General features: G+C 41.1%; 2 protein-coding genes across 2 annotated transcripts in view; one reads left to right on the plus strand and one right to left on the minus strand.

Annotated features, from left to right (window-relative positions):
• Nucleotides 1–6,422, minus strand: part of GPALPP1 (GPALPP motifs containing 1) — a 29,984-nt gene extending 23,562 nt beyond the window's left edge. The window contains exon 1 of the mRNA XM_059903097.1: nucleotides 6,235–6,422. Coding sequence (XP_059759080.1) covers nucleotides 6,235–6,322 — 88 coding nt within the window. The 5' untranslated portion in view covers nucleotides 6,323–6,422. The remainder of the gene's footprint in view (nucleotides 1–6,234) is intronic.
• Nucleotides 6,423–6,522: 100 nt separating this feature from the next.
• Nucleotides 6,523–13,696, plus strand: part of NUFIP1 (nuclear FMR1 interacting protein 1) — a 46,988-nt gene continuing 39,814 nt past the window's right edge. The window contains exons 1-5 of the mRNA XM_059902761.1: nucleotides 6,523–6,955; nucleotides 9,237–9,319; nucleotides 10,476–10,574; nucleotides 11,309–11,371; nucleotides 12,027–12,103. Of these exons, the coding sequence (XP_059758744.1) occupies nucleotides 6,544–6,955; nucleotides 9,237–9,319; nucleotides 10,476–10,574; nucleotides 11,309–11,371; nucleotides 12,027–12,103 (734 nt within the window). The 5' untranslated portion in view covers nucleotides 6,523–6,543. The remainder of the gene's footprint in view (nucleotides 6,956–9,236; nucleotides 9,320–10,475; nucleotides 10,575–11,308; nucleotides 11,372–12,026; nucleotides 12,104–13,696) is intronic.

Genomic DNA, 13,696 nt, shown 5'->3' on the forward strand with positions numbered 1-13,696 from the left:
GAGCTTCCCAGGTATGCTATTCCTTCAGTATTAATAACAACAAAAACTTAAAAGAGATTTACATGCATTTCCCTATTTAATTCTGACAACAACCTTATTAGGAAAGCAGTATTACTTCTATCTTACAGATGAGGAAACTGAGGCAGAGAGACAGTAACTTGCCCAATTTTACACAACTAAATAGTGGAGCTAGGATATGAACCTCTTAACCACTATATTAAACAACATTCAACAAAGTCAACATCCATCCATTCAACAAATATTTATTGAGTAAGTACTTCTGGAGAAACAACTTAAAAAAGAAACAAATAAAAAAAGGTGACTGTGAATACGTGGGAGGGTAATTTTAAAGACAGAGATCAGGGAAGGTTCTCCTGAGAAGACACTTGTAGGGAGACTTAAATGATGACAGTGGTCATGCAACAATCTGAGGGAAGAACATTCTAGATGGAAGAATCACTAGTGCGAAAGTCCTATGGAGAGAACAAGCCTGATGTGCTTGAGGGACAAAAAGGCCTGTGCGGCTAGAGCAAAGTAAGCAAAGTGACAAGACAAAGTTGGATGGTACAAAGGGGCCACACTATATGCTTCTGGGCCAGACTCCAGCTGTGAATTCCAGCTCAGCCACTTCCTAGCTGTGTGATCTGGATATTATTTAACCTTCCTGTGTTACTCTCTTAATCTGTAAAGTGAGGTTAACAGTAGTTCCAATCTCATAGGGCTGTTGTGAAGAATACATATTATACCTGCAAAGCATATAACACTGTATCTGCATACAGTAGGCACTCCATAAATGTGAGCATAGGCTGTGGTAATTGAGTTTGGATTTTAGTTATAACAGGCAGTCACTGCAAGGTTTTAAGTCTGGAGAGATATAATCTGAGTTAGCTTTTTTATTAAAACAAAAACAAAAACAAAAAACTCAGCTTGTGGACAATAGGGAATCAAGAGTAGGGGAGATGAGTTAGAAAGCTGATATGAAATGGTTTGATTTGCAACTGCTTTGAAGAAGCAGGATTTGCTAATGGTTTGGATGTGAGAAGTGAGAGCCAAAAAGGAACTGAGGATGTCGTAGGTTTCTGGCCTGATTAGCTAGCCAGGAGGATGGTAATGCTATTCTCTAATATGGAGAAGACTAGGAGAGAAGCATGTTTGGGGGAAGAGCTAAGAGCTTGCTTTCACATCTTCAGTTTAACATGCCCATTAGAAATTTCAGTGGTATGATCAGTGGTACTTGGGTATATTAATATAAAACCCAGGGGAGAAGGCAGGCTCAGTGTTGGAACCACTGGTCTATTTCTGAAATTTTTTTCCTATTTGTTCCTTGTTGTACTACCATAGAACAAGTGCTCAATACACAACAAATTGAATTAAAATATCCAAACTTTTATCTTAAAAAATTGGATGCATTTTTTCTACATTCTCCCATGTATCATTAAATAAAGGAAGGAATTATAGAAAATAAATGCTAAACTGGGGCTTCCCTGGTGGTGCAGCGGTTAAGAATCCACCTGCCAATGCAGGCGACACGGGTTCGAGCCCTGGTCTGGGAAGATCCCACATGCCGCGGAGCAACTAAGCCCATGCGCCACAACTGCTGAGCCTGTGCTCTGGAGCCCATGTGCCTAGAGCCCGTGCTCCTCAACAAGAGAGGCCACAGCAATGAGAGGCCCACGCACCGCAATGAAGAGCAGCCCCCGCTCGCCGCACAAGAGAAAGCCCATGCCCAGCGACGAAGACCCGATGCAGACAAAAATAAATAAATTTATATATTTAAAAAAAAGCTAAACTGGTAATACGGCATGCCTAGAAGAGAACAATCAATGAGCAAAAAGAGGAAAACAATAAGAATTAAAAGATAAAATTCATATCTCCAACTGCTGTTTAAGACTGAAGAACAGTTAATGTCTTCGTATGTAAATGTTCCCCAACTATAAGTGGAGATTATATCTGACTTCTGACCGTAATGAATAATGCCTTTACTGATTTCTGGTTTATCTTTGTATGTACTACTAATTCCTAGAGAAAGCACCTTTTAGAATATAGCAAGGGAGCACACAACCTTCCATAAATATCCCTTTCTTCAAAATTCTAGGCGGTTATTGTTTAACATGAAAGAGACTAGGGGATTACATTTCGCTCTTGGCTCTTTCCATCTTCCTCTTGCTCCTAAGTATTAAAGACAGAAGTTTTTTTTCCTTTTTAGCTCCTTTCTTTTCTTTTTTCTTTTTTTTGCTCCATTGGGTCTTTGTTGCTGCGTGCGGGCTTTTCTCTAGTTGTGGCGAGCGGGGGCTACTCCTCGTTGCGGTGGCTTCTCTTGTTGCAGAGCACGGGCTCTAGGCGTGTGGGCTTAAGTAGTTGTGGCACGTGGCCTCAGTAGTTGTGGCTCACAGGCTCTAGAGCACAGGCTCGGTAGTTGTGGCGCGTGGGCTTAGTTGCTCCACGGCATGTGGGATCTTCCCGGACCAGGGCTTGAACCCGTGTCCCCTGCATTGGCAGGCGGACCCTCAACCACTGCACCACCAGGGAAGCCCCCTAGCTTCACTTTTTTTTATAGGTATCATTCTTCAAAACTATATAAAATGTCTCAAAAAATTGTTTTAGGCATTTGTAATGAACTATTCCATCTCTTTCCTACTAAAGCAGTGATGCGCGTCATTAAGGTAGCTCTTCTACTGCAATGGTAATTTTACAAGTAGATTACAACTTCCATGAAAATAGAGATTATGTCATATATTTCATTATGTTTCTCTTGTGATATCTATCACACAGAATTATGCATACAAAAAGAAGTACTCAGTATAAAGCACATTCAATCTCATTATAGATCAGCAATCGATTATAATAGGAAACACTGACTCTGAACCCCAATTAAACAAAACATTATTCCCTCCAAAGCAATTCCATTCTTCTCATTAGTAGACTTAAACTACAAAAAAATTATACTGTTATATTATATTTTGAATTTCAACAATAAAGATTTGTGGAAATTTGTTTTCTCTCTTGTTATATACATATTTTTATAATAATTTTGATTTTGCCTGTTGACTGGCAAAGTCTAAAATATTTACTATCTGGTTCAGGAAAAGCTTGCTGATCCTGTGACAGGATTGTCATGGAAATGTCAATAAGGAGCATCCAACTGTCTTTTGATGGGAGTAGGTAGTGACATCAGTGGCTCAGTGGTTAAGAATCTGCCTGCCAATGCAGGGGACACGGGTTCGAGCCCTGGTCCGGGAAGATCCCACATGCCGCGGAGCAACTAAGCCCGTGCGCCACAACTACTGAGCCTGCGGTCTAGAGCCCGTGTGCCGCAAATACTAAACCCGCGTGCCACAACTACTGAAACCCGTGCACCTAGAGCCCGTGCTCTGCAACAAGAGAAGCCACTGCAATGAGAAGCCCGCACACCGCAATGAAGAGTAGCCCCCCCGCTCAGCAACGAGGACCCAACACAGCCAAAAATAAATAAATAAATAAAATTTTTAAAAAAAGTGATGGTTGGGCTGAGGCTAAAAGATGAGATTGAGTTAGCTGGGCAAAGGGAGTGTGGATTGGAGGAAGAGTGGTCCAGGCAGAGGGAAAAGCATCTGCAAAGAACTGAAAGCCTAAGGGCCTGGCACATCTAGAAATGTGTTCAGAGTGGCTGGAACCAAGAGAAGAGAGGAGGGATCACCAGGGGGAAATGTGGCTGTGAGGTCAAACAAGGTCAGGACTGAAAAGGGTGCCTTGAATTTAGCAAAAAGGTGCCGAGATGATTGGTGGGTGGTGTTCATTTATTTCCACAGTGAAATTGGTGAGAGTGGTCTCCGTGGATTGGCAAGAACAGAAGCCAGAATGCAGTGGGTTAAGGAGAAAACGGGGAGGATCCAGAGTTGGTCAGAGAGAAAGAGGAGTAGCTACTGGGGGATGTGGAGTAGTCTTCATGAAGATGGGAACGATTTGAATGTTCTGGTTAAATGCTAAGGGCAAGGAGCCCCCAGGACAAGAGAGGGAAGGGGTTCCGAGTAAAAATGGAAGGATTAGCCTTGGAAAGAGGTAGTTCCCCTCTTCCATTATAATCAAAGGGAAGATGAAAGAGTTGGGTAGAGGTTCGGGAAAGTTTTTAGGTACTGTGCCAGAAAAGTGAGGAAGTTCTCTTAAGATGGCATCTACTTTTTCTGCGAAGTAGATGGAGAGAGTGTAAAGAAGAAAGAGAAGGTTTTAAAAAGCCATGGTTGATCATGGGGGAGGAGACCTGCGTGGGGAAACGTCTGAGGATGGCTGGGTAGAACTGCGGGCCCAGTCAGGGAGGAGACTATAGTTTTTAGCAGCATTAGCCTGTGGAGGGGTGAGGTTTCTTCTAGCAGCACTTGGAAGCCTGGGTGTGGGCTCACCAGGGGTGAACGACTGGATTGATCCAGGGCTGAGTTTTTGTTAGATGGGTTTAACAGAATACTGAATGGGATAAGGCAGTTGAAAACACTGGCAAGAGAAGGCACAAATGGACAGACCATGGAGGCTAAGTTGAGCAGGGACAGAAGTAATTAAAGGAAATTTAAGGCCAAAACGGACTGAGGCAGAGATCACATGGCTCACTGAGACTAAAAACAAAAATAAAAAATAAAAAAATTGTAATGAGAGTAACTGAGTAAGAATGATGGATGAATAAGGGGTTCTGGCTGATAATAAGATCTGAATTTAAATTTTCAGAGATGGGGGAATTCCCTGGCAGTCCAGTGGTTAGGACTCCATGATCTCACTGCCAAGAGCCCGGGTTCAATCCCTGGTCAGGGGACTAAGATCCTATAAGCTGCACAGTACGACCAAAAAAAAAAAAAAAAGTTTTCAGAGGTGGAATAGGATCCATTGTGTGACTGCAAATGTGGCTGGGATGAGTGGCGTGAAGGTTGCCGCAGATGAGGAGAATAAAGTCAGAGTCAAAAGAGCCCAGGCTCCACTCAGCTTACACAAAGCAGCGTCTGGAGTATGCAGACTGGTCTTGAGAAAACATCTGCACCCCCGTGTTTTTAACATGATCTCAGGGGACATTTCCCAGCACTCAATTTTCCAGAGTATTCAAATAAAATTAAATTGGTCCATTTCAGACCTGTGTGCTAAATAAAAAGTTTGGTTAAGCCCACTTTTCTTCAACCTTAGTTGAATGGAACCTTCCTTGCTAAAATAAATGCCTAACTTTTTAACAGCTATAGCAGAAACAAGACTTGGAAAGAAACCTCTAGGTGGAAACTTGGCCTCTGCGTAGTCAAAGAATGCAAATTAGATTCAGAAATGGAAGAGTTATTCTTCCAGCTTTGCTCTTTGCCAACTTCAGTCAGTCCCAGGCTACAAATTAGTACAAACATGAAAGGAGATGGATACTCATCACGGAGGAGTCTGAGAAGCATTTATTTGGCAAATACGAGGTGCCTGCTACGTGTTAAGGCTAGAAGACTATAGTGCAATGGTGGAGACAGATATGTCAGCAAGTTATTCGAAAACAGTGTATTAAATATGTGATGTAATTAAGTAGGCAAAAAACCCGTGGGTAAAGAGGAGGGCGTGACAATGCTTGGGAGAGTTTGGAAAGCCTTCACTGAGGTGACACTGAAGTTAGGGCTTGAAGGATGAGGTGGGAGTTTGTCAGGTATGTCAAAAAGAGCAGGGCGACGGCCGAAGGAGCCTAGAGAATCGAAGAACTGCGCAGAAACTCGGATTGGTTTGAGCTCTGAGCCGTGTGTGTCAGGACAGGACGAGAGGCTAGGAAGGCAGGTCGGGGGCTAGGGCGCAGAGCATCTTCTGCAAGAGCCAAGGGCATTCATTGCACGTTAGAAGGCAAGAAGGCACAGAGGTTCGGAGTACGGGCTTCGCTCTAAGTCGGGCTCCACCACTTAACTGTGTGGTATGTGCAACAGCCTGGGCCTCAGTGTCCCCATTTGCACCACGAAATAATAATCTTTACCTTATACAGTGGCCAGGAGTATTAAATCACTGAATGTGTATCGATCGTTTAGCACAGCGTCCAGCCCATTGAGAACTAAATGCGAATACTTCTTGGTGATAATGATTACCAGGCCAAAGCTCGTTTCTACAGCCCCCACGGCCACGCTTGGGAAGGAAAGTTAGCTCGGGTGGGGCCGCGCCCACTCGCCACTCCTCCGCCCTCCCGGGCCTCGGGACCAGTACTCCGAGAACAGGGCCGGGCCAGAGACGGGGTGGGAGGGCCTGGCGGGCAGGGGACACGCCGCCGCTTACCCGGGCTGGGGTCCCGCTCCTCGTCCTCCGCTGACCCGCTGGCCTTGAAGCCCGGCGGCAGTGCCGGCCCGATAAGATCCCTCGCCATACGCGGTGGCAGACACTGGTCCCGCACGCAAGTGTATCCACACCGAGTCAAACCGCCCCACTAGGCAGCCCGCCATACGCCGAAAATGAGGGAAGCTTTTCCGGCCCCGACCAATGACGTAGCAGCCTGCGATTGGCTGACCTGTGTCATTAACGATAACGGAAGTGACGTCTAAGGCTTGCTCCACTTTCGCACGCTGGCTTCCCTAGTAGGCGAATGGCATGGGTGAGCCGGCAAGTGGTTTCGTGACTCGCACGGGGTGTTTTTCAGCTCCCGAGGTGACCCCCACTTTGGAGCCTCTGAGCGACGGTGCCTCGCTGCCGGACAACTGGATGTTCTGGGCGATGCTGCCGGCGCCGCCACCACCGCCTTCACCGCTTCCCGCAGCAGGGTCCGAACCTTCCTCAGAGGCTCAGCCCCCCGCGGAGGCCCAGAGCCTCCCCGAGGCGCCTCCCCCCTTTGACGCCCAGATTCTTCCCGGGGCACAGCCCCCTTTCGACGCCCAGTCCCCCCTTGATTCTCAGCGTCAACTCAATGGCCAGCCTTCTTGGAATTTCCAGGCTTCAACATCATGGTACTGGACACAGTCTCCTGGTGTTTTTCCTTGGCATCGGCAGCCCCACAACACTCCGGGTAGGTTGTTACTCCTCTTTGTACCACCCCTTACCTTTGCTTTTCCCTTCTTCCCTCTCCTTTTCCACCCTTGTTGCTCTCTCCCCTTCTGATACTGCCTTGCACTCTTGGAGTCTGGTCATTAATGTCTCACAGTTCGTTCCACAGTTATGTTTTTCCTGCCTGTTCATTCAGTTTAACAATTATTTATTGAATTCAAACTATGAACCAGGAAGGGGAGATATAACAGTGAACAAAACATACAAATATCCTTATTTTGAGCTTAAATCTCCTGGTGTAGGAAGACAGACAATAAACAAAAGAAAGCAGTGTGTATTAGAAGGCAGTGAGTGCTATGGAGAGAGAGCAGGGTGACAGGCAGTGCAGTTTTAAATGTCATTGTCAGTCGTAAGTAAGGTAACATTGGAGCAAAGACTTCAGGGAGGTGAGGGATCAGAGCAGTGCATGTATCTGGGGGATAGCGATACAGGCAGAGGGACCTTCAAGTACAAAGGCCTGGAGGCAGAAGCTATAGATCAGAATGGAACCCAGTGAGGCAAGAAAGGACTGAGCCTGGGATGGAGTTGTAGGCGATAGAGGAAGAGGGCCTTGTAGATCGTGGGACTTCTACTGTTATGATATGTTTAGTGCAGGGGAGTGGCATGCTTTGATTTATGTTTTCAAAGGGTTAATATGGCTACTAATTGGAAATGACAGAAAGGGAGATGAGTTAAGAAGGTATTGCAGTTAACCTGGTGAGAGATACTGGGGACTTGGACCAAGGTGGAGCTCAGGAGGTGATGAGAAGTAGTTGGATTCTAGATATATCTTGAAGGTAGGGTAGGGCCAGCATGATTTGTTGAGGAATTGGATGTGGGATGGGATGTAAAGAGGAGACGAGACTAACTTAAAGTTTTTTGCCAAGCAAGTGGAAGGATGTGGAGGGAGTAGATTTGGAAAGGAGACCAGGAGTTGAGTTTGGAATATGATTTGTGTCAAGTGGAGATACTGAACTGGCTGTTAGCTATTAGTTTGTACTTTCAGGGGAGGTTTGTGGCTAGAGCTGTAAATCGGGGTGTCATTAACATAGAGATCATATTTAAAGCCATGAAATTGTTCGCTTAGAACAATTCAATTTACATTAAGTTGAATCCAAATCAGTGTTTACTGTATGCCTAATGCTGGGGATATGAATGTGCCTAAGACAGTCCCAAGCGAGGTGAGATGGGTTCATAAATATAAATCACAATGCAGTGTGACTGGTGATAGAGACATATAAAAGGAGATTTCAGAGTATGGAGAAAGTTGGGGAAAACTTTTGGAAGAAGTGTATTGGGAGATGTTTAGTATTCTGGAAGAGATACTTTTTAGATGGAAGCAAAGAGGTGTCAGTGCAAGGTGAGTTCTGAAGGTTGCTGTGTTCTGGTGTGACTAAAGCATAGTATGTGGAAGGTACAGATAAGAGCAGGGTGAAAAAATAAAGTGGGATCTCATCGAAGGACTCTAGGAAGCTACTTGCTTCCAGGGTCTTGAGCAGGGTTGTGATGACTGGAGGATTATTTTTGTGGTGTCAGTGTGCAGGGTCTGTTGGAAGAGAGGGCTTAGGAAGTGGAAGCCAGTCTGGAAGGCTGTCACAGTGATCTGGGTGAAAGATCAAGGTTTCAGAGTTGGGTCATGTCAATAAGAAAGGAAAAATATTTGAGAAGAAATGTATTTCACAAGGGTCTGTTTTCCTAGTGTAAAATTGATGCTGAAAGAGCTCCATTAGGGATTTTATGGTTTACATTTCTTTTTACTTTTTAAAAATATTTTTATTTATTTATTTATTTGGCTGCGCTGGGCCTTAGTTGCGGCACATGGGATCTTCATTGCGGCGTGTGGGATCTTTAGTTGCAGCATGTGGGCTCTTAGTTGCGGCACACGGGATCTAGTTCCCTGACCAGGGATTGAACCCGGGCCCCCTGCATTGGGAGCACAGAGTCAACTACTAGACCACCAGGGAAGTCCCTGGTTTACATTTCTAATGTTTGAAATAACTACAAGGAATTTTACCAGGTTAGCTTGTCCATTCCTTTATTTAGACATCCAAAGCATCTATGGACATGTAATCTTACCAATATGTATTAATTTGAAAAATGTTTATTTGGTAAACTAGTCTTAATCTTTGTTAATTTGTTTGAATTACTATTCTGCCTAGAAGTAGTTTACCACTGTTTTTACTCAAGTATTTATGACATTCTGTAGCAAAATTTTAAATAATTGTATAGTTGCAAACATTTCTGGATCCCTTTTTGTTTTTCAGTTAAACATTCTTATCTTCCACGAAAACATGATGCAAAGGTCAATGACTTCAACATCTCTCCCAGGAGAAAACAGAAAAAAAGGGTATTTTTTAAGATTTTCTTGAATGTGACAGTTTGGTCCCTATGTCACTGTTTCATATCTTGTGTTTCTATCATAACTGTCTCCGTGTTTTGCATTCATTATTGACACAGCAGAGCCTTGCATAAAAGGATCTTTAAGAGTCTTGGCTGTAAGTAAAAACTTCAAGCGAAATCTTTTTGAGAAATAAATGGAGAAATTGTAGAAAAAGAAAACATTTAATTCATTTCAGTACAGTATCAGGAGTAAATATAATGGAGAATTATGATTACAGATAAATGTAAATGTTATTAAACTTCAATGAAGTAAACAAAAGTATAATATATGTAAGTTATACATAATATATATTATATATTTAATTTATTTATTTTACTAAAATATTGGGAGGAGAAGGATGAAATTAAAAGTGTTTGTTTTTTTTAATGAGGAACAACCCTTCGTTATGTTCAGAAACTGAGTCTTAAAATAGGCTTCTTTTATTCTGATGTAGCTTATAATCTGGTCTTTCAACTTTTAAGATGTGTAAATAATTTTATTAGTTTAGAATAAACTGAGTAAATCTACAGCTTGAAATTAGTGCCCTTCATTTTGGTATCAAAACTATGTAACTAAAATTAACAAAATATTGTGAAAGTATGTTTATTAACATAATGTCAACATTGAACAATTGGGGCCCTATATAGCCTATCATTGTAAAAATCATTTTTGTTTTATGTTTAAACATAAAAATAGTAAATTGGGAATTAAAAAAAACTAATATTTACCTAAATAGTTCTTTTTTTCTCATTCTGTAGTTAAAATATACACACACACACGCACATACTTGTTTTTCCTAAAAGAAGAAATACTGTTTTTACTCTGAATATTTATTCTTAGGTCATTTTGACATATGCTCTATTAAGTTTTAATTAGATTACCAATTTGAAATCTACTCACAATTTATATTAGCTTTACTCAGATTTAAAATTTTTTAACAAGCCTGGCTTTTCCTAATGTATTTGTTAAAAATAAAAACAGAATCATCTCTTCATTAGAAATGTATTCAGAAGTTTTTGCCACCTGTAAGGGTTGTGTGAAAAATCAAAATATGTACTATATTTTTACTGATGATTAAAGAGTTCTCACCAAAAGCCTAATGCCTCTTCATTTTTGTTTGCAGAAAAGAAAGGAACCAGTTTTTCACTATTTTTGTGATACCTGTGATCGTGGTTTTAAAAATCAAGAGAAGTATGATAAACACATGTCCGAACATATGAAAGTAGGTTTTCTTAGTTGTCCTGACATTTATTTAGCAAAATGGGTGTATTTGGTAGAAATTCTAAGCTTTCTTCCCTTAAAAGTTTATAATTTTCATAGAAATGTTGTTTGATGACTTGACAAATTGGGACAGTGACCCTGGGATTTGCAGTTTGAGGGTGGGAAGCCCACTGCTTCAGGAAGTGTGAGATGGCAGTAAAAGGGAAGGGAGGTCTGGCAGCTGTTTGTATGTATGCGCCTCCTCTGCTCTGTGACAGGCTGGGCCTCCCCTCCGGTTGCTCCGTGCGCCTCTTTCACCTTTAAGGCTGCCCTTGACTATTTAACCACACAGTGTAATTTGCCTTGGCCCAGCATCCTCTACGGATGGTTTAGACCTTATTAAGTACTTTTAACCAGGATATTTGGGAAGTAAAAAAATTAAAAAGAAAGTTCTTAGTTTGGAAAAGTTCTCTTTCAGTTTGTAGGCGTGCCCCTTAACTTTAGGAATTAAGAACATTTTACAACATTGCTGATGTCGTGCATTCACTCAAGTGGAGAAGTAAATGATATGCATTACTGTACTATATACTTGGAGAGTGCAATTCTGTTTTGGAGTGATTTTTGTTTTAGGTATTCAGTGATAACACCACATAGATGGGATTCTATGTAATATGACCAGAATATGTCTGTATATATAGTAGTAAGGTAAATTTTTTATGGAAAACATTGAATAGCCTTTCTTAAAAATTTTTACAGTGCCCTGAGGTAGATTGCTCTTTTAGTGCACATGAGAAGATTGTCCAATTCCACTGGAGAAATGTGAGTTCTTTTTTTGTTTGTTTGTTTGTTACATGCTCTTTTTATTTCATTGATTTATTATCTTCATAGCTCTCTATTTACATAGCCTACTAATAAGTAACATTCACAGAACACTGTACTTTGTAAGGCATTTTTACATCTACTATTCAATTTTATCCTCGTAAGCCACTGTGTAAAGTAAATAAATCTTGGCCCTATTTAACAGATTGATGAAATGATTTGCCCAGGGTCTCAGAACTGACCCCTGCACTTGAATTTCATGATGGCAAATTCTGTTTTACTATACCATGCTGTTTCAAATTGTTTTGTGTATTCATTATTTCTCTAGCTAACTTTCTCAACTTTGGTTGGTAGGTAATTCATTTGGGTATTTAATATCAATCAAGTATTGGGTGACATTTACTTTGTAACCAAAATGATATTATGACTTTTTTCTTATCAGTAGTACTAATCTAAAGACAAGAGAAAAATTCTTTTTCCTTTAAAGGAAAAGTCATAATAAGGATAGATAAAACCTGCTTACTTAGTTTTAAAATTGTCTCTGCTAGTAAATTTACTTTTGGGTACACAGTCTCCATTATCCCCCATAATATTTGAGATTTAGTCAAAAGCATACAATACGCTTCTTGATATTCAGCAGACATTTTCCCCTTAGACGCATGCTCCTGGTATGAAGAAAATCAAGTTAGACACTCCAGAGGAGATTGCAAGATGGAGGGAAGAAAGAAGAAAGTGAGTAAAGAGTTAAGAACTAGTGAAACAATTTTCTTTTACTGTGGCAAGGCTGAGTACTTGAAAATAATGACCGTTCTGGCCCTAAGGAACAATTTGTAAAAGGAAATTTGGTCTTTTCTTATTTATTTATTTATTTAAATTTTTGAATTTTATTTATATTTATTTATTTAAAAATTTTTTGTGTATTTATTTTTTTATACAGCAGGTTCTTATTAGTCATCAATTTTATACACATCAGTGTATACATGTCAATCCCAATCACCCAATTCATCACACCACCACCACAACCCTTCTGTGGCTTTCCCCCATTGTGTCTATACGTTTGTTCTCTACATCTGTGTCTCAACTTCTGCCCTGCAAACCCGTTCATCTGTACCACTTTTCTAGACACTTCTCTAGTGTCTATACGTTTGTTCTCTACATCTGTGTCTCAACTTCTGCCCTGCAAACTGGTTTATCTGTACCACTTTTCTAGGTTCCACATACATGCGTTAACATATGGTATTTGTTTTTCTCTTTCTGACTTACTTCACTCTGTATGACAGTCTCTAGATCCATCCACGTCTCTACAAATGACCCAGTTTCATTCCTTTTTATGGCTGAGTAATATTCCATTGTATATATGTACCACATCTTCTTTATCCATTTGTCTGTCGATGGGCATTAGGTTGCTTCCATGACCTGGCTATTGTAAATAGTGCTGCAGTGAACATTGGGGTGCAGTGTCTTTTTGAATTATAGTTTTCTCAGGGTATATGCCCAGTAGTGGGATTGCTGGGTCATATGGTAATTCTACTTTTAGTTTTTTAAGGAGCCTCCATACTGTTCTCCATAGTGGGTGTATCAGTTTACATTCCCACCAACAGTGTAAGAGGGTTCCCTTTTCTCCACACCCTCTCCAGCATTTGTTGTTTGTAGATTTTCTGATGATGCCCATTCTAACTGGTGTGAGGTGATACCTCATTGTAGTTTTGATCTGCATTTCTCTAATAATTAGTGATGTTGAGCAGCTTTTCATGTGCTTCTTGGCCATCTGTATGTCTTCTTTGGAGAAATGTCTATTTAGGTCTTTTCCCCATTTTTTGATTGGGTTGTTTGTTTTTTTAATATTGAGCTAATAATTAATATTTATAATAAATATAAATTTATATATTTTGGAGATTAATCCTTTGTCCGTTGATTTCGTTTGCAGATATTTTCTCCCATACTGAGGGTTGTCTTTTCGTCTTGTTTATGGTTTCCTTTGCTGTGCAAAAGCTTTTAAGTTTCATTAGGTCCCATTTGTTTATTTTTGTTTTTATTTCCATGACTCTAGGAGGTGGCTCAAAAAAATCTTGCTGTGATTTATGTCAAAGAGTGTTCTTCCTATGTTTTCCTCTAAGAGTTTTATAGTGTCCGGTCTTACATTTAGGTCTCCAATCCATTTTTTTTTTAAAATTAATTAATTTATTTATTTTTGGCTGTGTTGGGTCTTCATTTCTGTGTGAGGGCTTTCTCCAGTTCCGGCGAGCGGGGGCCATTCTTCATCATGGTGCACGGGCCCCTCACTGTTGCGGCCTCTCCCATTGCGGAGCACAGGCTCCAGACGTG

Source organism: Balaenoptera ricei, chromosome 18 (genome assembly GCF_028023285.1).
Source record: "Balaenoptera ricei isolate mBalRic1 chromosome 18, mBalRic1.hap2, whole genome shotgun sequence".
NCBI classification, from domain to species: Eukaryota; Metazoa; Chordata; class Mammalia; order Artiodactyla; family Balaenopteridae; genus Balaenoptera; species Balaenoptera ricei.